This window comes from Tympanuchus pallidicinctus, unplaced genomic scaffold (genome assembly GCF_026119805.1).
Source record: "Tympanuchus pallidicinctus isolate F22 unplaced genomic scaffold, pur_lepc_1.0 scaffold11, whole genome shotgun sequence".
Lineage (NCBI taxonomy): Eukaryota > Metazoa > Chordata > Aves > Galliformes > Phasianidae > Tympanuchus > Tympanuchus pallidicinctus.
Window position 1 is genome coordinate 10,865,433 of NW_026294627.1, and position 27,137 is coordinate 10,892,569.

Here is a 27,137-nt window from a genome sequence, read left to right on the forward strand (position 1 = left end):
CCACGTGTTCACATTTTTATTTCTGGCAGCACCGATGCTCTATAAAGCTGAAGCTGATTTAACTTACTAATGTGGCAGAACTCACTTTCTGAGTCAGAAGTGTTCATTGAAGGGCTCAGTGATACCAGGGCACAAGGATGAGAGGGATGCATGATGAAATCATCACGTTTCTTCCTCTGCCTAGAGAGCTATGTCCTTCACCTCTCATCTGTCAAACTGTGGTAGTTTCCAGAGGGTGGAAGCAGGGACTGGTAGCCTCAGAGGAATACAGAGACATTGCCTGAGCAACTAGAGATCAAGTTTGGAAAAGTAAAGCCCATACAAAACTGAATCTGGTGCCCAGTACCAGACCAAGAGACAGTGGGCACAAACTGGTACAAGAGGTTCCTTCTGAACACCAGAAAGGACTCTGTGCTGTGTTGGTGATGGGACACTGGCACAAGTTGCCCAGAAAGACTGTGGAGTCTCCTCCTTGGAGATCTCCCAAAGCTGCCTGGACATGGCCCTGACCACCCTGCTCCGGGTGTCCCTGCTGGAGCAGCAGTTGAGCCACACGGACCCAGAGGTGCCTTCCAACTTCATCCATTTCTTAACGTAACAAATTAGTTACACTTCTACAAATGAGATTGATTGTAAACTATAAATAAAATATAAACATGGTAAAATCTGTATTTTTTGACTCTCTTTCACTTATAGTCATCTATGATACCAGTAACACAAATGTAAGTGCTATAAATATAAATTATGGAATTTTTTGTTGCCTGAATCTAGGCTACTTCAATTATCCATGGAGAGAGAGAAATATTTATATTAGATTTTTCATCCCATCCTGGCAGATATTCTAAAGGAACAAATAATAAGCTTTTGGATAACTGTGGTATTTTTTACTGGTTTAGGAGGCAACATGGACAGCTGGGTTAAAGAGAGTTTTGGTGGCTGTAATTCACTCAGATAAAGCTGTCACATTTGTATAAGCTTTTGTTATTGTATATCCACCTTCATAGCTCATTTTTGTTGTTTCCTTTACTTAGGAATATGTAAGCTGAATTTTATATACAAATTTTATATACTCCATAATTTAAAAGTTTGTAATAGTAATAGCTAGGACAATTTACTGAAACGTTTAAAGATTTTAATTTACATTTAAACATTTTAATTATGTTTTAAGTTTTAAGTTAAAACTTAATAGATGGTAGAAATGTATTAACTAATGCGATAAGTCTTTGGAAAATACAGTTGTATTTTTTTATAACTTAAACATTATTTTAGAACAAACTTCAAAAAAGAATATTCATGTGGATCATATAGGCTTCAGCTGGTCTGTTGGAGTCAGCACAGACATAGCAGATAGAACTCACATCTTGGTCTGAGCTGGAAGAAATAGTCTGAAGTTCTTGTGTTGTATTAAGCTGACCAAAACTTATTTTCAGAAGTCTCATTTTGTAAAATAGGTCATGGCCCACGTAATTACTATGAAGAAAGTGAAAAAGAAAATTCTAAGATAAAAAAGCATTGATAGTATGAGGTTGGAAAGTGCACACCATCAGCTGAAATATTGGACAAAATGACTGGGACTGTGAATTAAATTATTATAAAAATGACAGTTTTATGAGGCAAAAGCCTTTTAACACCTCTTTTTTTTTAAGGTCTGACCATAGATTTCTTGCTCGGCAAAGCAATACCATTGCAAGTAATGAAAGCTCAGAGTGTTCCAGGAGTTAAGAGGCAGGATGTTTTTGCTGAAGTCTTGCTGTGTTTTCCTGATGAAAACAAATGGAAAATCAGCTGTTCTTACTTTTTGCTTTCTAATACTTAGCTGATGAAGTGTGTAGCAGCTAAGACCAATTTTTCACTATTGTAGTCAATGCCTATTTCTTATTTACAAGTTAGTATGCATTCCGTAATCTTCATGTTATTTAAGGTATTAAGAGTGCATGTTAAAATCAGTAATGCTTTTCACTTTTCCTTTCCAGCTTTTGGCCTTTCTTCAAGGATTATTTACATTTTACCATGAAGGATATGAACTGGCTCAGGAGTTTGCACCATACAAGCAGCAGCTTCAATTCAATTTGCAGAATGTAAGAATAACGTGTATTTTGCTTTGTAAACTAATTTGGAGATACTAAAATAGCCTTGTAGTACGTTATGGAAGCTCTACATCCTAGAAGGTAGTAGTGAGCTGAAATCAAATTAAGGTCTAAATACATATAAATTATTTTTAAAGCTGCCAGAAAGACCTTTGGAAAATGTAATATTCGTGTAGTTAACTTGTGATTTGCAAATCAAGGATTTAGGGCACAGTAGTTCAGATACGCTTAAACATGTGTTTTCTTGAGAGTGGGGCCCATCTTCTGAAATAAGTGGATCAAATTGCTCCAGCAGGTACGGAATGCTGCAGTTTATTTTTTTAAGATCACAAATTGCCAGTACCTGAAGGAGGCCTACAGGAAGGCTGGGGAGGGACTTTTTCTAAGGCTGTGTTTCCTCTGTAGCTCCTTCTCTTTTCTGTCCATTGTTCACATGCAGATATAGATTTCCTTTGAATTGCTTCTTGGGAAAATCAGACAAAAGCTCCTGTTCGATCAGACTTTTCCTCTGCGATCAAAATGCAAGTGTTCTCTCTCTGTAGACCCTCCCAGACTGTTCTGTCAAGTTTTGCATTTGTTAATTGTGGTTTTTTGTTGAGACTTTTTTAGATGAAGGCACAAGGGGTCACTGTTGTTGCATAGCACATTTTCAATGGAAGGATGAGAAATGGGTTCAGTACAGAGGCTGACTGAAGTACCAGCAAGGCACGTGAATCCAGAGCACAGACCAAAAGTAGCTTTGTAAGTCTGTGTCTGTTAGTTTGCTCTATGCATGGATCAGTAAAACAGAATTATTAAAGGATTTTCTAAATCTCTATTTTAATTAAGAAATAGGTAAATACATTCTTTATTAAACAGTACTTAAGCACAGCTTGACTATATAGATAGACTGCAGAGGTAATGATGGATGCAGTGTTGTGCAGAAGGATCAACATAAAATATTTTTAATTATATTTATGTGTCAGACAAACATATATATGTAGTGCTACAGAGAAGTTTGGAGTCTGGCTGTAGACCTAAGTCCTCGTCTGCTTTTATTCAGCTGAGCTATCTGTTGACCTGTCACCCAGAGCAACACCCAAACTGAGAATGAGATGAAGTACAGGGAAAGACGAGCTGAGGATAATCCTCAGGGACAATTGTGTTCAGGCTGCCTGTTGTAGTTGTTAGAGGTTCTCCTCTCTATTGCACTGGGCTTTAAGGTCTCACAGTCTTGCAGAGTTGTTGATCTGATGTTTTGCTTCTGTTCTTAAAAGTTTCCTACAGGTTAAAGTATCAGCAGTAAATGCTGTAGGAGTAGCAGAGAAGTGACAGACCCTCATCTCTTATATGGTCCCTGTGTCCTAACACAGCCCGGTGTCACTTCTACTGTGTCAGCAGACCAACGGCTTACTTCAGATGTTAACTGGGCTTGGTTTTCTATAACTTCATACAAAGGCCTGGTTGCTTAAAAAAAATATTAAAACCTTAATAAACAAACAGGGATACACTCTTAGTATAGAAAGACCTCTCCGTTCAGTTGCACAGCATCTGACCTAAAACCTCTTGAAGGGCTCAAAGTGACCTCTGTTACATTTGATCTGAAGTTTGGTTCTTGACCCCAAAAATATCATTGGCAGGGTTCAAAGATGAATTTTTGCTTCCCTTCTGTTTAATAATTAATTAAATTATGTCTGTCTTCAGGTGAAAGATTTAACATGCCTTATTACACTGTAATGAAAATCCATGAATGCCAGCTAAATGGGAAAGTATTTACCAGAGTATAAATTCCAGACAATATTTTTCTGTCTAGCTGAGATTAGATTCCATAATATAATTTTTCAAAGTGGCCTTGCGAAAACATTACAATAATCTTTATTTTATTGCCTATAGGAACAAAGTGTTCAACATCTGGTATGTTGGTAGCAATCTGTCAAACCTCTGGCACTTCATAATAATTCTCATTTTTCCTACACTGTGTTAGCTGTGTGGAGGGAAAGCCTGATCCCACTGAATTTAGAAAAAATACACAGGTACATGCATACAGGCATTGGCAAATATGAATTACCCACCTTTGTACTTAATTATTCTTTTGGCCAGCAGCTTGCTTGTATACACCATGACTTTTAGGGCAGACACAGCATTTGTTCCCATGATTTTGGAACACTTCTGCTACTTGTGACCTGGTTGTTGCCTAACATAATTAAATCTCAATTGTGGTGTTTGTGGAGTCCAGTCAAAAAGCAATTGTAACCATGCTCTGACTACTTTGAGTGTCAGCATCCATAGTGTTACTGTGGGTATGGACACACTACTCTGAACCATATTGCTTCCACGTGTGGAGAGACCACAGGTGTCTGGAGACTTTGCCCTGGCATAAATCCAAACCATTGTATTCTGCACTAGTTTTAGTGGTTCAGTGGGGTTTATTAGTTCAAGTTTGAGGTTATAGTATCAGTACCTTCTAGTTTAGCCGTTTAGCCCAGATCCTGTCTGCGTATTCTGGAGTACACACAGAAGAAGAATGTATGTCTGCAAAATACTGTGTAAGCATACCTGAAAATGTGAGGTGGCATTGTTTCTGTGGTTAGTGACCTGCAGATCTGTGTGCTTAAATTTAGTTCTCCTTTACTGTGTTATTCCCAGGCTTCTGGAGCAAGAAACTATAATTCTGGTATTCATTTCCCTTTTATGTCTACTGCAGATGCCTCTGTTGGTCTTTTTTTGATGCAGTCCTGCTCCTTGGCATTATGAGTTCTTCATTTAGTTATCATTTTTACACTTACATGAGGTAATGTGTGTTGATTTGTTTGTTTGCTTGTTTGTTTGTTTGGGGATCTTAGACCCGGAATAACTTTGAGAGCACGAGGCAGGAAGTGGAGAGACTCATGCAAAGGATGAAGTCAGCCAACCAAGATTACAGACCACCAAGTCAATGGACAATGGAAGGCTATCTGTATGTGCAGGAAAAAAGTGAGTAAAAGAGATGTACTTTTTCATTGGATTTGAAAGACACATCAAAAATTAGAAGGATGAGAAAACGGTTTAGCTAGCAGGATAAAACAAAAGCTCTATTTTTGAATGTCCAAAGACTTTTCTTAATATTGCTTCTCTAAAGCAAAAAAATTTCTAAAGAAATATAAATGTTTGACTCTTCAAAATGCACTCAAAGTAGGTAGGGCCAGAGAGAACAATGAGTGAAAACACACGTAAGCTCCTTGTTTCTGGCTCCCTGCATCTTGTGAGTAGGATGCTGCTTGGGTAGGTCCCCTATGGTGGTTCCTTGTGTCTCCCCTCAGTAGCAAACTCGTCAGTCTGTTTCCACTGTGCTCCGGATGTCTGCCTTTCTCCTTTCTGCAGAAGCTACAAGCACTAAGGTCTATGCCAAACACTCCTGTGTCTTGACCTTTTTCTGCTTGAACAAGCTCCACATTTCTTCCAGCAGGAACAGCCTCCACTTTTTTTAGCTGTGGGCTCTTCTGACTCAGCCACCTTAATGAACATGCACATAATGGAATAAAAAGGTGGAAGGTGAAAAAAGAGGAAGAAAAGTTATCTATTTATAGTCTGCCACAATTTTAAAATAGTTGCCAATTTGTACCTAATTATTATTCATGCAATGAGACATAAGAATGAAACAAATTCCAAAAAGAATGATGGAATAGAACTGTCATCTATATCTGAGAATATTTGGGAGAGCCTAGTGATACATCATGTGATGAATAAGAACAGAGCCAGGAAAAGTCAAAAGAGAATTAAAGCTATATGTGATCAGAAGTATCTGCTGTCACTGTTTTACACTTTGAACAATATAGATTAATCCAAATTAGCTGCATTTGGCAAGGATCATTGAAAACACTTAGTAAAATTGTGTGGGTTAGCCAGATTTATTTATTCTTTGTTATGGAATCCACCTGATGCTAGAAAGGTATATAGCAGTGTTTTGAGATGGCATATGTGCGCCATGCAAATTTAGTGTTCATTCAAAAATGATTAAATACAACTTTATACCCGATTTTTCAATCTAAAAATAAATAGAAGGCATCGTGATGCAGGATTCCCATGTTAGACTTGGCCCCACTCAACATCAATTTTGAGAATATCTCCTTCTCCTTCACTGTTTCTCCTTTGGACAGTAAGTCAAGTGACTACACTGAGTTATAGTTGATTGATTTTCTAGATGACATCATGAAATCAATTTTTATTTCATTTTGTGAGCTAAAATAAAGAAACCTTAGTGCTTATAATAGTTAACCTCAGCCACTTTTATCCTCAGTAGTATTGAAAGCTTGAAGAAGACCCTCTGTGTTTTAATTGTGTAATAATGATAAAAGAAACCTGTATTAACTGGAAATTGCACTGAGCCCTAATGGGGGAGGGAGAATGGGAGTGAAGCATTGGGCACATGCTGTGCTTCATTAAATAGTGAGAGGCCAACTTGACATCCTCTTACTGAAAAGATGTTTGCTCATTAGTGTATTCTGGAGTAAGGGTAAAAGGATCTGTAATCTGTGTGTCAATGAGGAACGTACTATTTGTGTATTATCTTGTCATGCAGGTTTATTTTCCTACAACCAGCATCCCATAGGCAAGAGACAAATTAAGAATAAATGACTTAAATGTTTGCTATTCCTGAAAGGAAAAGTAAATCCTGTATTATTATTACTAGTGTTTGTAGTGGAAAATAGGTATTTTGAAGAAAAAAAAAAGAAAAGAGAAGAAAGGCCTTTAAACTCTTTTATTTAGCTGTACGGTTATGAGTAAAAGAACTGAAATTAAATGTAGGTGTTGGCCAACAAACAGCAGATGACTTCTAAACTCATCTAAAACTTCTTCAAGATGACTCATCCTTCTGAAAGAATTAATGGTGCTATCTGGTGCTATCTAATTTGAATTAGATTTGTACATTTTATTTTGCTATGTGAAAAAAGGAACAGAACAGCTGACAGAATTCTGAGGTTGGATTAACAAGTACCACTGTGTTTCTTCCCTACAAAGAGTTAGGGAGGATTTTCTCTGAGTTTTTATGATAGCCCCTGTAAAATTCTACTGCTATATTTCTGTATTGCCAGGCATTTGATTTGTATGGCTAATGGAAACTTTCATATGTCCAGCACTTTTCTGGAAGGCTGCATTTAGAAGCCAAAGCCATTGCATCTATGGCAAAATTACTAGGCTTGTTTTTAACACCTTCCAGTTTGATTTATTTAAAAAAAAATGCACAAAACCTGTAAAATACTTCTTTTTTTTTTTTTTTTTTAAACTCAGAACTTCTTCATTTTAAAAAGAATTAAAGGGTCCAGATGGTCTGTACTTCAGAAAATTAATATATTTTTCGCAAGTGTTACTCCTGTTTAAAGGGCTTGGAAATTCATAAGTGGATTGATGTGCTATTCTGATTTACATTACACAGTTAAAATGCTTTATTTCATCTATCTAGCTTCTTAATTTCTTTTTATGCATTCATTTGTAATTACTTTGTGGAGGGAGGCTATGTTTGAATGCTGGTTTCTGAAGTATAATATTTTCCATAAGGAATTACTTCTTTGTGTCACTTCACACACAGTTTGTTTCACCTCTGAGTACCCATAAGCTGTGTCACTGCTTGTAAAACAAATGGGACTGTACTCTGCTATTGCAAAAACTTGCAGAAAATATCCAGTTCTCTTTGCTATATTTCCCATCCCCCAAAATCAGAAAGTCATGTCCAAGTTATCTTCTGACTTTCGGTTGCCTACTGACCACCAGTGCTCCCAGTACTGTTTCATACCAGTGCACATACAGCCATTATGTGCTGGACCAAAGGAGCAGCAGTCACACTGCAAAAGCTTGAATTTTCCTGTCTTCTGCAGGGCAGCACCCTGCTACATTTGTGTGTAACATTTGGGGAGCTCGTCTTGTTCTCAGTGGTGCATTAAGCAGTGAAGTTGTTTTGTCGGTATTTTTTTAGAAAAACATGGGGAGCTCTGGCTATACCAGGATGTGGAGAGAATTCTTGAAATGTGTCCTCACAGCAAAGAATTGTCATGCAGGCATTATGCAAGGCTGTATCTAATCTAGGTTAGCAGCCACTGTTTAAAATACCACTGAGCTTAGGTTCGAGAGTGTTTTCTGTTTATGTTCACTGAAGATTCATAGCCAGAGCAAAGCACTACGTACGCCAGGGTTGAAAATATCTTCTACATCAGAAATCCTGTATTTTGCAGTTGGATTAAGGAGAAATGTAGAGTGACATCTCCTGGATAAAGGATACATCCACTTACTTGGGGATCATTCTAGATTTAATGTATGGATTTCAAAGTTTAGTGTATTCTGAAGAACATTCTGGTATGATGCTGTTATTATGTATAACTGACAGTTTGTGAATAGTTTTGACCATTTATTATTTTCATTTTCAAAAGAATGGCTTTGTAGTTCTTTTCAATGAGCATGACCAATTGTCTTATGGATCAGCCTTCTTTTCAGACTCAGTGCTGCTGTAATACTCACCTCTTCCCTGTCAGAAAATCATTCCAAGGGATAAAAGGCCAGTGTTTCTTGCTGAAGGTGCCACCTCTGCCATTCAGCATTTTATCCCTCATCTCTGAACCACTGTTGTGTTAGAGTCCACTGTTCTTTTTCTTCTTGTCTATTCCTATAATGAAATAATCTGCTAGTGTTCAATTGCATAAGATAAAATCTATGTCTGAGTCATTGCCATTTTACTCTGTGTCCAAAAGATAACAGAGGAATAAAGTTGCTGTGATGTTACCTATTTGTTACCTTTGATGAGCACTCTGAAAGTAAAGAGAAATTTCATGGTTCTGTCTAAATGTATGAGTCTAGTACTAGATGTAAGGTCTTCTTCAAAGAAGGAGTTCAGTACTGTACAGTTGAATTTCCTAAGCAGAATAATCCTCAAGATCTGCATTTCCTATTTCTCTATGGTAATAGAATGCTCTATCCATCTAGTTGCTAAAGAAAATCAGTCAGCTGGAACATCAAGTTGAAATGCATGGAAATAAGACCTGAACATGTTCAAATTAAAAAATGAGAAGTTTTTTATTTTGTATGCTGTATGTGGACTTTTATGTTTTATCTCTCTACTCTACCTAACTCTGTCTGAAATAGCGATTAAATGTCAAAATAACTTTTTCTTGTACTTTGTTTTAATCCAGGACCACTTGGATTTACATGGATAAAACATTACTGCACTTACGATAAAGGAACAAAAACATTTACAATGAGTATAGCCGAAACTAAATCTGGTGGAAAAGTGGTGAGTTTGCACAACCTCCAGCACGTGCATGACCTCTATATTCCATACTTTACATTAAGCATTCAGCAGATGTTAAAATAAAAAAAAAATGGTGAAAAGAGTATTAAACTGCTTTCAAACATGAAACGGTGTGCATTTTAGATAGATACATAATGTATTTAAATAAAAATATTCATTATATAACACATGAAATCCATATTAAATAACTCCTCTAATATGATGGTTCCAAATGCATAGGAAAGCAATCACAGTCATAGAATGGACAACATTCTGAAGGTTGTTTAGTTCAATCTCCATGCTCAGTGCATGTCCAGAACCAGAACAAATTGCTCAGGACGCCCTCCAGTCAGGTTTTAAACATCTTCATTAACTGAGACCCCTACAAACCTCTGCAGGCAACCTGTTTCAGTGTTCAAGCAGTCCCACTGTGAAAATGTTTTCCTTGCATCTAAATGGAATTTCATGTATTTCATTTTGGGGCCATTACCTTATGCTTACACATGGCACTGCTGAGAAGAATCTGTCTCCATCTTCTTTAGTTCTTCCCACAGCTATTTGTAAGTACTGGAGGACTTTGTATTTGAACAGTCATAGGTGTCTCCAGCCTGCCCTTATTTGACAGGTGCTCCAAACTCATTTCACTGTGCTCATGTCTCTTGTACTGAACAACTCAGCACTGGACGGAGCACTCCAGATGACTCTCACCAGGACTGAGCAGAGAGGAAAGTAGAATCATCTCCCTCAGTCTGCTGGCAGCACTCTGCCTGATGCAGCTCAAGGCTATTAGCCTTCTGTGCTTCAAAAGGACATTGGTTTATGGCCAGCTTGTTGCCACCAGAGTCTGAAGATACAGGCCAGGTTGCTTTCCTGGTGCCTGAGCTTATTCCTTCCCCTCTGCAGGACTTGGCATTTACCCATGGTGAACCTTATAAAATTCCTTTTAGCCCATTTCTCCAACTTTTTGAGGTCCTTTTTACACCCATCTGATGTATCAGCCATTCCTTTCAGCTTTATACTATGAGCTAAATGTAGTCTTAATTTGTATGCAAAGAAATTGTTGGAAAAGTTCGTAAATATTTTTAAGCTCTTCTCTTAGAGAATGCTTTTGGTACTGTTTACACAGTTGAATTTTAGATGTGTAGCCTATACCAGTCTATTGCCTGTACTAATTTTCTTTTGTTTTGTTTTGTAGAATGGCCTTGTCACAAGCTCACCAGAAATATTCAAGCTGAAATCTTGTATCAGGAGAAAGACAGACTCAATTGACAAACGCTTCTGTTTTGATATCGAAGTGTTTGAGAGGTTTGAATTGTTTTCATTATGTTAACATATTAAGAGTAATGAAGAAATTAAAAAAAAAAAAAAAAGCAACTTGCAAATAATATATAACAGTTGCACTTGTAGTAGGGACACACGTCTGTGTATGCTCACATCGAGGCAAGCCTAACCTAGCTTTCAAGACCTGGTGCTTACCTGGTACTTACTTGTTCAAACCTGTTTTTCTAACAAAATTAATAAGTTACATATGTATTGTCTTAAGTACGTTATGTTTGCATGCAGACAGAATGTGGCTTCTTACAAAACTTGTGGCACAAGTTTTTTCTTTGTAAAAGTGTTCATTCTTTCAAGGTTAGGAATGAAGTGAGAAGTACTGAATGAAGCTTTCCCTTTAACTGTGATGGAACACAATGCATTTCTAGACTTTGTCTAAGAAATATTTTGTGATTATTACAGTATTTTAAATTTCCATACAAGGCTGTTGTTTAGCATGTTAATTATGAGGTTACATTTTGTACTTTTAAATATATTTTTATAAAAGTAGTCTTTTGAGTAAGTTGAAAGTTTAGAAGCAGAAATGTTATGTGTGTTCATTCAGACAAATTTGTATCTTGGAAGCTTGAAATGATAGCTTAAATTTGAAGTTAGTACTTTCTTCTTTTTAAGTAGAGTTGCATATGCACTGTGGTACTGTCATTGTAAAGTGTTTGTAAATGGGTACTGTCTCTTATGTATCCCCTACTCTGTTAGAACAACCTATCTGCAGTTCTTTAAGTGCTATACAGAAATCACTGTAGGCACTCTTTATATATAGTTTTATTCCTCCTGTACATTTTGATTAATTTGAAATGTGAATGGCCTGTTAGTTAAAGGCCTTCCAGAAAGCAAGACAAAATATTGAAAGATAAGTAGAATGCAACATTTCTTAATCACTGTTATGAGCATATACCTTTCATAAGTTGATAGAAAGTTGGCTCCTGCAGTTTGTTTGATATTCAGCAGGGAGGTAGTGAATTCTTATGTGTCAGCAGAGGAGATAAAGCCCAGCCAACAAAATACCTAGAAATATTTGGTGGGAGTTCATAGGCAAGGACAGCATCATGTTGGTAAAGCTTGGTGTATTTTTTTTTTGTCTGTGAAAATAGAAATACTGTGGTTTTTATTAATGTTGACGACACAAAATGTGAGTAAAAACACATAAATATGGAAACAGTATTAAAATACTGATATTACAAAAAGACTGCAGTAATGATTGCATTAAAATATTTATAAGCAGAACTTGAATTCAAGATGCATAGTTGCTTGGAAATCAGCTGCAAAGTACAGTGAACTTTAAAAATAATTGACATCTGCAAAATTTCCTTAGCAGCATAAGATTACAACTTTTTTTCTTTTTCTTTTTCTTTTTCTTTTTCTTTTCTTTTCTTTTTCTTTTTTTTTTCTGGGAAAGAGCTCTTTTTTGCAAATATGCAGCTACAACAAATCTTTAAAATTCTAGCATAAGATTTTGTGGGTAAATTTTGTCTCCAGGCTCCAGACAGCGCTAATTCTCTTTGTGCTATTGTATGAAGCACTGTGTGAAACATTACAATTCAAAACCATTGGAAAAACATGCAGACTGATGTTCACATTTCAAAAAAGAGCCATGTTAACTGAAAGAAACCATGTGAACCACTGATGGGGAAGACACAGCGTGATCCTTGCTAATTAACACAATGAATTTAAATCTACTTTGGTGTTTTTTACACCTGTGTTCAGCTCAGATTTCGTAGAAAAACTGTTCTAAAAAATAGTCAGCATCTGATTTGTATTAGAGTTATATGCAAAGGTAGCATCATAGAAGGAATGTTTCTCTTTGAATGTAATTTTATTTTTTGAGAAATACCTGCTTTTTCACCCACCTTAGTAAGTGCAGCATATCTGATATACTTCCGGCTGATTTCAAGGAAATCACTGCAGTGAAGGTCAGAATTTCAGATGAACAATTTAACAATGTAATATTGAAATTTCTGAAGGTTTGTGCGTAAGTGCTCAATGTACTTGTTGTCATAGGTTTAGTAGTTTTGTGTAGATTTCTTTTGTGTTTATCTGTGTTTCAAATTATATCTACTTCTTCACATTCTAAGTAAATAATGTGCTGAGACCAGCATGGCTTACAGTGGTAAAGGGCTTTTGCATCAGTGTGTGCTGCTGTGCATAACATCTTCTTTCACTGGACTGATAATAGATTAAAATATTAGTAGAAAAAATATTTGTTTTTCCACATCTGTTCATATAGTTCCAGTAACAAAAATTGAAACTGGTTTCCTCATCTATTCTCTGATTGCAGTGAATCTTTTTCTAAGTAGTGTCAAAGTTCCATCAACAGAGAATATATCATTTTTGACCTTTTAGTATAGCAGTTGGGGCCAACATGCAGAGCAAACACGTTTTTTAAAATCTCTAAGTTAAAAATTATATACCTGCACCATGGCAGTACTCAGCAACATTGACTTCACTCTCTGTGCTTTCTCTTTCTAGGCAACACTTTCAAAGGACTCTTTTGATGTCTATTTTATTAACTTATTAACTTTTCTCTGTCTCTTTTATATATATTTTCACATCAGTATTTGTTTGGATTTTGATTACTGTTTGAGCAGAAAAAGATTAGTAACTTCAGTGTATGTATATTTTTTTGACAGACCTGGAATCATCACGCTACAGGCTTTTTCAGAATCCAACAGAAAACTGTGGCTTGAAGCTATGGATGGAAAGGAACCAGTAAGGATATTTGTCCTTTTCTTTTACCTTTATAGATGTATAACATATATGTTAAAGAAGGAAGCTAGAATACATTTCAGACAGAGTTAGTTGCAGTACTGTGCAGTACAATAAAGGCAAGTATAGCTTTTCTGTTTCTCATAAAATACAATTGCAAATGAGCAGTGAAGATAGATAGTAATTAGTGAAGCAGAAATACTAGTATATTTAAACTTTTACTTATAATTTTTGGGGGCCTGGAGGTTCTTTTTTTTATATTTTTATGTATAGGTTGATAGCCTGTTGTCATATAGGGTTTGTGGTTCAGAAAAAAACTGTGAAATGGTCATTTCTGCAGTGGTCACAACAAATCATCTCTAGGCAGCATTATGGAATAGGCAGTAAGTACCATCTTGAAAATCACTACAGAGAGCATAAAAATGTGCTGAAAGCTACTAAGACAGGCTTATCTGAGGTTTCTTCTCAGTATTAATCAGCTCTGAAATTGTCACTGAATAAGGTGATACCAGCATGGCATCCAAGGGAGAAAAATGGTTGGTAGATTTTATGAGATAAATAAGTATTTTTACAAAGCTTATTGCTTGACTGAAAAAGTGCAGAAATGAAATCACTCTTTGTATTAATATTTAACCCATTTGCAGTCTTCACATCTGGCTTCTAATACATTTTATGTGCATGTAAACTCATTGCAAATCCCTTGGCAATCTATAATCTCAAGGCCTGAATGGGTTTTTGAGACATGTTCCGCTGGCTGCCTGCCTTCTCTTTCGAGTGCAGAACAGAACAGCTGTGTACCTTAGCCAGAGCTGAGCTGTGCGCTGTTGCCCCTCTCCAACTGCTAACCTGAATGAGTGCTGCTGGAATTAAACATCGGGAGGAGGTGAAGTGGAGGTTTTCCCATAGCAGTGTATTACGCTAATGTGCAACATATTACAGATGGTTAAGAACTATGAGCAATTCCAACAGTAGAGGACTTAACAAACATTGACCTGTTGTATTTGTTGTTTTTTTCCAGATCTACACACTGCCAGCCATTATTAGCAAGAAGGAAGAAAGTAAGCACTTTAATTATGCAGTGATATGAAATATTTCCAGGTTTTGTCATTACAAAAATGGGTTTCTGGATGTGTGTCTGTGTGATGGACATTATTTATGTTTTCTTTCCATCAGTCTGAAGATATTATACAGTATCACTAAATGCTGTTTGATGGATTATGTAATTGGATTACATCAAAGCATATCCTAAATTATGTAAACTGTGAGAAAGCCCTCAACTTTTGTGTTACCAACAAACATAAATTGGAAGAAAAATTGATTGGTCCTGAAATGACATTATATTTAACAAATCTGCAGATTTCCATCTACAGTCTTTATACTTAAATGTAAATGCATGCCTATGTGTTGAAATATCATTTCTGTATGGCTCATACCTTTTCATTTATAGGTATATATATACCTTTAGGTATATGCAGTGTAATAAAACAAGTATATATATGAATATTCAGACATTTATCTATGTGCAGTTGTATTATGGTAACATGTAAACAAATGCAAAACAAAAATTTAAAATACATTTGAGTATATAGACAAAGAGATGTTTCAGATATGCACAGGTGTCTTCGAAGAAGCTAAATTTGAGAACAGAAATCTAAAATTAAATGTCTGTTTTGTTTTTTTTTTTGCTTTTTTATTGATGTTACTATTTTGATGATGACACATATGCTGCTCTAAAATCTCTGTTTAGCCAATTAGAAGAATAAGCATCAAAGATCCAAGAATTAATGCATAATGCATTCACTTGAAATAATAACAAAGATTGTTTTGCTGTGTTGCTATATTTTGAGTAGTTATGTGCATGTGCAAGAAGTAAGAATGTTGTATGAAAATCAGTGAAAATACTCTGGTCATTATGTTAAGTCTTGAATTCTTAAAACCATATCTCTCAGCGAAGGGAAGACAGTTCTTGTAAAACAGTGACCTTTGGACTCTATGTGTGGAGTTACTGATTTCTAATAAAGGCAGTAGAATATTCTCATAGGCATGAGAAAGTTGTACTTTTATTGCTAAGTGTATACGTACATTATAGACTTACAGAATAAGTATCATAATCTCACTAATAAATGTGTATCAGTCCTTTTTGACTGAAATGTGGCTGTAGCTAAACATGGAGATTTTGTGTATTGATGAGTTGAAAAATTATTTTTCCTTCTCTTTTAGTGTTCTTAAATGAAGCAGGTTTCAACTTTGTGAGGAAATGTATCCATGCTGTAGAAACAAGAGGTAAGTAAGTAAGTAAGTAAGTATTAAATCACAGATGATATATTAGATTACTATGAATATTTTTCTCAAATAATGCTTTGAATCTACGTATTTTAAAGCTCTGTTTTAGAGTATGGCCGTCATTCAGTTTGTACTTTTCACTTTCCATGGATGTGTTTTTTGCTTAAAACCATTGGCACAAATTCCAGCAAAGGTTCATTGCGTATTATTTAAGTGTGGTTTTTTGTTTGCTTGTTTTGATTTTTTGTTTGTTGTTGTTTGTTTTTTTTTACATCGTAGTATTTATGTGTTTTTTAGAAAGCTTAATACACTGTTGCACACATACTTAGTTTAAGTCTTTCATCTGTGTGCACTGAATTATGCTTTTGATTTCTGGCATGAAACCTTAAGACCAAAAAGTACATGGTGTTAACACTCTTTGCTGGCAAATGTTTGTTGATGAACCTGATCCTCCATCATTTCACTCAGTCATTCTACACACGGCTTATCCATTTGTAAAAAAAAAAAGTGTGTAGAAACCAGTATTTGGTAGTGAGAATGTACAAAAAGAAAGTAATTGTCTGTCGATGAGGTGGCATCTTGTAACTCATAGTAAGCTGTTTGACAATTCCCTTTCAAACAGCTGTATGGTATTCCATAAGCAGAAGTGACCTTTTCTTGTCTATGCACTGAGCTCTCTGAATGCAAGTCTCTTCTAATCCAAAAGCTGTGGAAAATCACTCTGTGCAGCATTGAGCCCAGCATGATTTCTTCTTCTCAGGTAGCAGTGTTGTGTAGCTTTTGAATCACTCGCAGCTTGCATTGCTCTGTAAAAAAATGATAAATAATAAAAATTAATAAAACAATATCACCTGCAGGTTGTCTAGCAGAGATCAGAGGTTAGAATATTGTTTTGAAATGAAAAGTGTACAATCTCAAAATAGTAAGACCAGAAGAAGGAAGAAGAATATATTTACATACCCACATTAAATCTACAAATTAGGAATTACAGTTTTGAATGCATTCTGCTAGAGACAGAAAGTTGGCAGTTATGATGTGGAATAAAGGAATAAACTCTTCCTGTTTTTGTTCTCTGAGTCACACAACCAGAGTAAAGGAGAAGATTGTTTTTCTGTATTTTTCCTGACATTTCAGTACAAAATCTGTGAGGAGTGAGAAGAAGAAAATATCACATCAAAATTTACATTCTGCTTTGGACTTCCAAGTGCTGTTGATGTTTTAAAAAAATAAAAATAAAAATAATAAAAAAAAAAGGTTATAAACAGTGAAATTATTATGATTAGAATATTTTGAGTGTCACATCTCACATCTTAGGCGCTGTTTGTTAGTATCTGTTGTGCTTTAGTGCTATTAAAAAATAGAAAGCTGAAATCTGAAGATAAATTGAAACTGACTTTTTGTTTTGCTTGGAGATCCATACATAACTTAAATTCTGAACTGCAGTGTTTCAGTAGAACACAATATAAGTTTTGATTTTGGGTAAAATCATTATCTCTTCTATAAATGAAAGAAAACAGGCTTTCGTTGGAAGGGGCAATGCAGACACATAGTATTTCCACTGAAATCTGGGTAGGACGCCTTTGTAGACATGTAACACATTTTAAGACTTCTTTGGAGTCTTGTTTTTCACTTTTTCCAGTCATTCTCTGGATGCTTTCTGATACAGGTTGTTCAGGATTGTGATTAGATTGTGTCATGGTGTGGATTCAGTGGAATGCATTTATTAGCATCCCAGAAGTAACTCAGTAGGGTGAAGCAGTACTTGATAATGTAATTTTTCAATTTTCCATAAATAAATTGAAGTTGTTTGAAAACACAGACAAGGGACACGTGAGTGTAATTGAAATAGCCATCTTCTCATTGTTTTCACTGTTCTTATTTTCCCAATGTAGGCATTACCATCCTGGGGCTGTACAGAATAGGTGGTGTAAACTCCAAAGTGCAGAAGCTGATGAATACCATATTTTGTAAGTGTCTTAAGTGTACCTTTGTCTATAGCATGCAGCACGTATACCGTGATCCTTTTCTGTTGTACCCAGAAGAGCACACTTAAGTATCCACAGTTTCATATGTCTGCTTGCTGCCACTCAGCTGGTTTTGCAGTCTTAGAATGGTAGTCAGTCTAACTAGAATCCTTGTGTACGTTATTATTCAGTTTTCTACTTGGAGTCATCAATACACATGAGCAAATTACTGATAAAACACATTTCTTTTAGCGTTTATATTTTATTTATTGGCATCTATCTGGTGTTTTCCAGAAGTGTTCCAAAGCTTAGTTTTGTAACACAGAATAATTCAGTTTAATAGACAGTTGTTGTATTTCACATTTTTTGTTAGTCTGGCTATCTGATGCCTGTCTTTCAGTCCAAGCCAGATGAACTATGAATTCTCTATTGACTTGGTGTTACTTTTACTCTTTGGTATAGTGCATACATTTACCGTTTACAGGTACTAAATATGAATTGTGAATTATTTTCATTAATAATCTGTCAGAGATTAAAATAGTTCAAATTGATCAAATCTAACTCTTAAATAATCGTATGAGCTAAATGAATAATCTATTAGCTTGTATTTGCTGCTTTTCTTGTTTGTGTGTTGGTCAAAATATAACAATCATAATTCAAATTTCTCCAAGCCCCTAAATCTCCTCCTGATATGGATATTGATATGGAAATCTGGGACAATAAAACAATAACTAGCGGACTTAAAAACTACCTCAGGTAAGTATGATGCTATGCTATTCATTTGATGGCTCATTAATCTTTTGCTTATAAATATGATATTTTTTTACTCATTAACATGGTATTAATTGAGTATATTATCATCTTGTCTAATATCCTTATTAAAATGTGTAATAATCTAAAATTTGTCACACACTTTTCTACCTTGTTTAGCTACAGATTAGCCAGAATATAATTAACTGCATGCTTTTATTTAAAATATTTTGTGTAAACTAAAAGCATGTTTTGCTGAGCTTTTTTTTTTCTGAATTCCTTCTGTACAATGATTTTTCATGGCATCATTGTTGGAGCAGAGTAAATCTCTTCAAAAATGTTAATACTCTTGTTTTTATCGTGTGGTGTTGGTATTTTCACAAGTAAGATATTCCTCTCACAATTTTCAAATTTTTTGCTATTATGAGACAGAATCTTAAAAAGCAGATAGAACTCTTCTTGAATGTCAGAATATAATGTTGAAAGTAATCATAATAAAAACATAAAGCTCAGATGGCGATCGTTCCATGTCTTCTTAAAAAAATGGATTTCTTAGACTGGTCCCCTGGCAGAGGGCAGCATCAGAAATCCCTGGAAAATGTGCTTATGATTTATAGTAAAATGTATATGTTTATATCTAAAATGTGCATATCAACTTCACTGAAAAGAATGACTTTAGCTGAAGAAATGCATTTCTTCAGAAGCACAACTCTCTTGTAGGTGTCCTGTTTGTGAATCTAGGACATGAGCTAGCAGTAGCTGTGCTTTTATGTCTCTAAGACAATTCACAGGCTTCTTTCAGAGGAGGACTTTTCCAGGATCTCTCAGATTGGATTTTTTGTATAAAGTTTCATAACTTGTTTACCTTTCTTGGGCAGATTATTTCTGCAGCCCACTATGCCATGTTCTTCAATAGTATTATTCCTATTCCACAGTATGGAAGTCTGAAAACTGTGAGTCTCTGTGTTACAGTGCTGGTAATGTTTCTCTTACAAACTTCCATGGTATCACCATCTTCAACTCAAGGAGATTTTCAGACTTTGTATGTGACTGAGTTGTATACAGTGGTAATCCGCGAATTGGGTTTCCTTGGATATACCAATATTCATTATGCTTATAGTGAGAGCTATCATAATGACAACTGCAAAGACTAAAAAGACTTTGAGTAATGCATTTTTTCAAATGTCCTTTTAAATTTACGAGCAGGTGTCTTTCAGAACCGCTGATGACATTTAAGCTGCACAAAGATTTCATTGTTGCTGTTAGTAAGTAAAGTAATTTATAACTTTCACAAAAGTAATATTTTTTCTAACCTTTAATCTCCTCAGTTGCTATCCCTGTTTTTCTCCTTGGTGTAGTATTCAGTTATCCAGCCAAGGATCTGAGTTCTTCTATTTCACTGTATATGACGACAGTGCCACATGAAAGCCCTCAAAACAAGAGAAGTCATACTAAAAGAAGCTGTTCAGTGGTTTGTTCTGATCTTTTTAGAGCTTCTGAGTGATCGCTTTCTGCATGAAATCTTTAATCTTGATGTGTTTGTTTGATTGATTTGTACAGGCTGATAATTATTCTGTAGCATTCCTCCCCTCTTGTCCAGGGACTTTTATTTTCCCAGCTTGCTTTGCAAAATTGGAGAGGGATGGTAATAATCCCCTTTTCATAAATGGGGTAATTAGATAGGGAGAAAAATTGTGTTTCTGACAACTCCAGTTTAGAATTTGAATTTATTTCTCCATTTCCTCTTACATTTTTAAAGAGACCATCAATAATTTTAGATGTTTTAAACAGCAAGGGATAAAATCTTGGGTTCCACTCAAACACAAAATGGAGTCAAAATTGCCACAGATTTTGTTGGCTTTGGTACTGGCAGTAAATGCTCTTTGCAAGTTACTTGAAATCCAGATTCCATTATGTTCTTGGAATAGATAAAATTGAATTGCTTTCATCATTTTGGAGGCTAATTGAGTTTGGTTAACTGCAGTGCATGTGTTTGGCTTACTGGCACTTCTGCCATTTTTAGCCTCATTTTAGCGTGTGTTTAATCTATCAATAATTTCTGTTTTCTGTTCAATAGAATCAGATGATCAGAACTACAGAGTTGAAGCAGTGCATGCACTTGTACATAAACTACCGGAGAAGAACAGAGAGATGCTGGACATCCTTATCAAGCACTTGGTCAAGTAATTCTTTTTTATTTTTATGTTTGATACTACCATAAGATCATTTTCACATTTAATTTGTCATTGTTGCGTAACCCATTATAGTAATTGCGTTGAGACAGTGCCACCTGAAATTATATTTGATTTCTGAAATGTAATATGCAGTGTTGCTGAAGAATGCTCATTATAGAAATAAAATAAAAAACACAATGAAAAGTCACCAAGATAACTGATAACGTTAGCATATAAAATATACTGGTATGTTTTCATTCACAATTCCTACTTATTACAGGAATTGGTACTATTTAAACTGTAGAAACATTCAAGACTATGCTAAGGTTGTTGATAAGAGAATGTTATTTAGGTCCTAAAACTGGTAAAAAGTGCAGGCTAGACTAATACAATATAATTTATCCTTCATGTTTGATCTAATTTTTATTTCTAAAAGCTCTAAGGTGTAATATATTTCGAAAATTCTAATTCAAAATGTTTTTGTTGTTGTTCTAGACAGCCCTATGAGTGTCCAAACACACGTTTGAGTCTCCCTAGATTTTTCAGTTATCCTGAGTTTTAATTAAATGTCACATGGAAAAGATTTTTCTATTTCTTTGAAGTGATGATCTTTTGTCTCCATTTAATTACTCTTAATCTGCACTCAGACAAATAAAAAATACAAACTTCTTTTTTTATTCTGTCTCTGTCATTAGCTATGATTACATTCCTTTATTACATCATTATATATCCCTTTTTTCAGCAAACCTTATTCGTGTGTTTTACAGTTCTTCACTAGATTTTGCTGAATATTTAAATGAACACATTATTATTTATGAGTTGGGATGCTGTGTATTTTTTAATATATTTCTCAGTGAAGTTGGAATGTGAATAAGGAAACAGCAGTTCGGATGAGGCCCACAACTGACATATGTAGAAGATGCCATGAAAGTCTCCATGTTGTTTTTATTCCATTCCATACATCCCCACCATTTTACTCTTTTGATCACAGCTTGAGCAACCCCCACCTGCAGAAAGTTATCTGCACTTTGTTTGGTGGAAGTTTTTTAGCCACAGTAAGTTATTTTTAGCTGTTTGGGAAAACTCAGAGAACCAGAAGAAAGCAGATTCTGTAAGTTTCCAACAGAAGAGTTTGATTATTAAAAGCGTAGGATTTGATGCTTTCTGACAGCCTAAGAAGCTAGAACTTGTAATCGTGAAATACTGATGTTGTAAAAGCTGCAGTCTTGAGCACCACGGTACAAAATGTGCATCATAGAACTATTAGAGAGTGTCCAAATGAGAGCTACAAAGATGGTGAGAGGTTTAGAGGAGAAGACATATGAGAAGAGGCGGAGGTCCCTGGGTTTGCTCAGCATAGCATAGCAGGCTGAGGCATGATGACAACTGCAGCTCTTCACAGGGAGTGGAGGGCAGCGCTGAGCTCTGCTCTGTGTGACAGCGATGGGCCGAGGGAACGGCATGGAGAGGCCGGTGGCATGTCAGGAAGAAGCTCTTCACCAGAGGGCAGAGGGAGTGCAACAGGCTGCTCGGGGCAGAGGGTACGGCCCTGAGCTGCCAGAATTCAAGGAGCATCTGGAGGACACTTTCAGACATATGGTCTGATTTTTTGGGTGTGTAGAGCCTTGAGTTGGACTCGCGATCATTGGGGGTCCCTTCCAATACTCCCTTGTGATATTCTATGATCCATTGATTTTATATAGCACTTGACTTACCTGTAGGCACAAATAATTTAGGAAACATTTATTTACTGTCCTCATTCCTAGACTGTTATTCTCACTGTTACCTCAGATGCATTTCCAAAGAGTGCATGCCTGCAGTATTCCTTCCTTTAATTGCTCTCTTTAGTGCTCGCCTGTCTCGACTTTGATGTAAATCTCATTTCTGATAAATTGAAATCTTTGAGATGAATTCTGAAAACTTTCAGTTCTTCTCGTCCCAACATTCAATTCGTCCTTTCTAATTTCTCATATAATTTGACAGCTGTTGTTTATGCCAGCTACTCTAATGAGATGAGTTCAAAATCAGCCTTGTGATCAGTAGTTTCCTTTCCTTTTCTTCCTCCTACCCCTATGTGGAGTTTTTTCAAGGAGCAAATTATACATAAAGTGCATAACTTTCTTTAGGCAGGGAAATGAGAAAAAAAAAAAAAAACATTTTTCTTCATTCTTTTGTTTGAAATTCTTGAAATATTTGAAATTGTTTCCTTGATTTAGCTCTTAAGGCCTTTAGTTTTCTTCCTACCTTGACTTACTGTGTCACTGTGCACAGCTAAATAGGATGTAGTTGTTGGGGGATGCAGATCATACTAAAAACAAAGTAACAGATCCAGAAAATCCCAGTGAGCATTTTGCAGAGGGGTGGTGCTGTGTGAATATATACTCAGCAGCTAGGCAAAAACTGGACGTTCGGTATTATTTTAGGCTAGGTAACTTTTTTGTTTGTTTGTTTTTAAACCTTCCTAATCAAATTTCCTGCTTGTCTCCTTTAAAATATGAGTCATTCTTTGGTATGATTTAAAAACACCAGGTCTTCCTACGATTGACAAACTGGTAATATGAGATATTTACTGGGGGATATCAAGGAGAAAGTATTTCCATTAATGAATGTCTTACAGTCATGCATAAAATGCACATTTACTTTAGCTATCTATTCAGAATTTCAGTAGCCCAACAACAGTAGGACTGGGCTAAGAAAAATTGGTTCTCAAAATAATCCATGTACAGGTCTTATTTTTTTCCTTTCTGTTAGAAATTCAGCTTTTGAGGTACTTAGCAGAGTCCTTTCTGGTTACAGTATTACTAAATTTGTCAGAAACCCAAACTGTGCAAACACTGCTCTCTATCTTGTGCTGTAAGACTACCGTGTTTTTGTAAGAGATCTTAAGAGTTAATGTGCAGCACAAAGCAGAATAACATTGTAAAGAGTTATTTTTTAGGGTTTTCTTTGCTATTCAAAATTCCAGTTTCATTAAGATCCAGTGGACTTCCCAGAAACCCTTTATTCAACTAAGCAAAACATAAGATAAAATTTTATTGAGAAAGTGGCTAAAAAGACAGTTTAACAGAGAAGGAATTTCCATGATTTGACTTCTAAATAACTTTTTTTACCAATGTGGCTTTCTAAGTAAAATTTTAGAATATTTTGAGGCCTAACTTAATGAAATAAAATAGGAACCATAGCAAGATGGGCATTAATTTTCCTGCAGCTTGTATCACATTATCTTCTATACAAACTTCTTTCTTATATTTCTCCTGATTCTCAGTGTAAGCAAGGTACTAAAGTATTCCTATTCCAGTTATGAGGGCAGTATTTACTTCACCACGGAAGTAATTCTAGACCATCTAACCTATATTCTGTGGTAAATCTACTGTTTATATCACTATCATATCACTACTCAATAAGGAGTAAATCCAAGCATGAGTTTGATCTTGATCCTATCAAAATTTTGTAGTAGCCTTTCTAAAATCTGACTTTTTGTCACCGGATTTCAAATATTTGTCAGGGGCTTTCAGTTATTTGCTACCAAACTCTGGCATCAGACAGATCATTTTTTTAAATGTTTATATAGCATTATAAGCAAGTCAAGACACCTATGAATTTTATTGGTAGGGAAACATAGCAAATGTCTCCATAACTTAATGAAGGCAGTCAGAAAAAAAAAAAACAGAAGATAGATAGGATTTTCCCCTAAATACTCCTTACAACATTTTGTAGATTTTACTGTTTCTTAATTTTAAAATGTACAAGGTTAATTTTACTTATGTAAGAAATGTATTAAATGGTGTTTATCATTTTGGCAATGGTAATAGCAGTGAGAAGGAAGAGGAGAGTGTGAATGAGTGCCACTGACTCTTATTTGAGAGCAAATTCAGAAAAATTAAACATTAAGATGATTATGAAAATGCTGCTTGGCATGATATTTCTCAGACATGCAGGCAATAGAGCTACTTGACAAGGATATCACTGGCAGTGAGAATTTATAATAATATAATTTTTATTCAGTAAATAAGAGAAGAGAGACAATGAGGATTACTGATAGATAATTTTCATTTTACTACATGTAAAACTATAGGAAAAACTAAGTTTCTAAATTCTGCATTAACAATAGCAGAATATACAGAAGTACAAGATTAGTGCATTTTAAAGCCATAAGGTATAATTATGATCATCTACTGTTATCTATTCCACAGAAACAGTGACATTGACCCCACTAATCTTATGCTTTGGAAATACTAAGAGATCTCATTACAATTTAAGTGTTCTCAGTAACTATATTTCTTTCCTTGGCATGAAAGCTAAGATATATAATTGACCTCTGTTCTCACCTAGTGCTTTCTTTCATTAGAGTATTTAAGTTCTTGTATAACTGTTGGAGAGAAAGAGGTGCGTACCTTATGGCTCGTAAACTTTAGATGGGCTGGATCTCTCTGTAGAGACTTTCAAAGAAAATAGTTACTTTTCCTTATCAGTTATGTAAGAAGCTTAGATACTTTAGGAAGACTTGCTCATTATACATTAAAGTATTGAAAAATTGGAGCCTCAGTGGAGATACAGTTGTTGTTCTGCATTGTATTTAACTTTAGTAAATGTGAATGTTTTTAAAATGTTTGAAAAGGAAAAGCATAAATGTGAGACTTCACCTGTTGGAATTGTAGTTTAGTGCAATTATTTAACTGCATATTGTTTGTGTTCATTTAAAGGGTATCATTACACAGTCAGCAAAACCTTATGACAGTATCCAACCTTGGTGTTATCTTTGGACCAACTCTGATGAGAGCCCAAGAAGAAACTGTGGCTGCTATGATGAACATTAAGTTTCAGAATATCGTCGTTGAAATTCTTATAGAACATTATGAAAAGGTAGTAGATTATATGAGTTTTCTACTGTGAATAAGTGAAACCAAGATCTCATTTTCATTATCATAATTAAGTTCTTAAGAATGAGGAAATTTAGCATTTGCAGGTTATTGATTGAAAAAGTACCCTGTTCTCTCCACATGCTATGGATAAGTATTCCTATGAAGGCTATGCAAGGTACAAATCCAAGGCATAATCTCCCATGCTTTGAAGAAGTTCCTCTGAATCTTCATTAGCTTTCTGAACATTTCTGAATCCTTCTCATAGAATCAGAATCATACAATGGCCTGCACTGAAAAGACCTCAAAGATCATCTAGTTTCAACCCCCTTGCCACAGGTAGGGTTGCCAACCACCAGATCAGGCTGCCCAGAGCCACATATCTGGTTCATATCTAGAACCAGAATGAGAAGGTCATCCTTTGGTTATTCACTCTTCCATTTCTCTCATGTGAGCAGTATATTGAGGTTCAGTCTGGGTGAGCACATGGATTCTCCTCTGTGTATGCTTTGTGCATCAGGTCCAAATCTTCCTGACAGTTACTGGCCTTTGGGGATATATCAGCTGGAGGTCAGTGGAGGTCTGGTCCCATCTAATGTCACAAAACTCCAACCATATTTCACTTCCTCTTTCCACCAGCAGCATTAATATTGATGCTCACACAATCCCCAATTCTGTTTGCTATTCAGATGTGTAGATACCAGATAAAATATATTAAAAAATAATAAATGTTTCTTAGAGAAAGTTTTATTCCTAATTACAGGTTTTTAACCCATCAATCAGTCTTTGTGATCTAATAGTTCTTGAATGCTCTGTAACATGCAGCATACAAGCAAGATACTTTTTTGCTTTCAGAAATATGTGTAAGTGCCTGGTTTATTTTGTTTTCCCCAAAGAGACACGGAGGGTACATCTCATACTTTTTATGCAAAAACTAAATAAGAACTTTTAAATAAGACTCGAGAAGGAAAATCTATGAAATCATAAAATGATTTCACTGCAGGTATCATAGAATCTTAGAGTCATAGAATGACCAAGGTTGGAAAAGACCTTCAAAGTCATTCAGTCCAACCGTCTACCTGTCACCAATAGTTCTCACTAAACCACGTCCCTCAACACAACTTCTAAATGTTCCTTGAACACCTCCAGGGTTGGTGGCTCCACCAGCTCCCTGAGCAGCCCATTCCAGCACCTGACCACTCTTTTGGAGAACTGAAATTTCCTAACATCCACCTTGAATCCTCCCTGGCACAACTTGAATCACCTTCACTGAAAAGTTTTCTCAGTTGTCTTTATTGATGGCGATTTTTTTGCCCAGCAGAACAGTCAAGACCTCCTTTACTTAATCATCAAAAGAAGTAGTATTTGGGGGATTTTTTGTTGATTTATATCACTTTTTCTGATGACTGACAAAACAAGGTGAAAGAAGTTTGATTTTATTCCGTTTACTCAGATGTGGGGCAGTTCCTTGTCATTATCAGGATCCATTGCAATGACTGATCAGTAATTACTGACTGCACTGATTGATATCACCTGTTATATTTCACAGAAACTCATAAAATTAGTATGATGCTGGCAGCCCCCATGCATTCACTTCCAAAACATACTTAATACATATTTCCCAAACTGAATTTCCCCTCTGGAAACTAGCAGTTTATTCAATACACAGAACATGGCTGCTCAACCAAAATCATCCTTGCTCTCTGTCTGCAGACATGTTTTTGCATTGATGTGTTACTTATTTATTA

The 27,137-nt window shown here is 35.6% G+C and overlaps 1 protein-coding gene across 1 annotated transcript in view; it reads left to right on the forward strand.

Annotated features, from left to right (window-relative positions):
• Positions 1-27,137, forward strand: part of ARHGAP42 (Rho GTPase activating protein 42) — a 153,346-nt gene that overhangs the window by 107,143 nt on the left and 19,066 nt on the right. The window contains exons 7-18 of the mRNA XM_052670912.1: positions 1,974-2,078; positions 4,910-5,039; positions 9,224-9,324; positions 10,517-10,626; positions 13,284-13,362; positions 14,378-14,417; positions 15,580-15,642; positions 17,535-17,609; positions 18,278-18,362; positions 19,563-19,621; positions 20,434-20,539; positions 25,234-25,393. Of these exons, the coding sequence (XP_052526872.1) occupies positions 1,974-2,078; positions 4,910-5,039; positions 9,224-9,324; positions 10,517-10,626; positions 13,284-13,362; positions 14,378-14,417; positions 15,580-15,642; positions 17,535-17,609; positions 18,278-18,362; positions 19,563-19,621; positions 20,434-20,539; positions 25,234-25,393 (1,113 nt within the window). The remainder of the gene's footprint in view (positions 1-1,973; positions 2,079-4,909; positions 5,040-9,223; positions 9,325-10,516; positions 10,627-13,283; positions 13,363-14,377; positions 14,418-15,579; positions 15,643-17,534; positions 17,610-18,277; positions 18,363-19,562; positions 19,622-20,433; positions 20,540-25,233; positions 25,394-27,137) is intronic.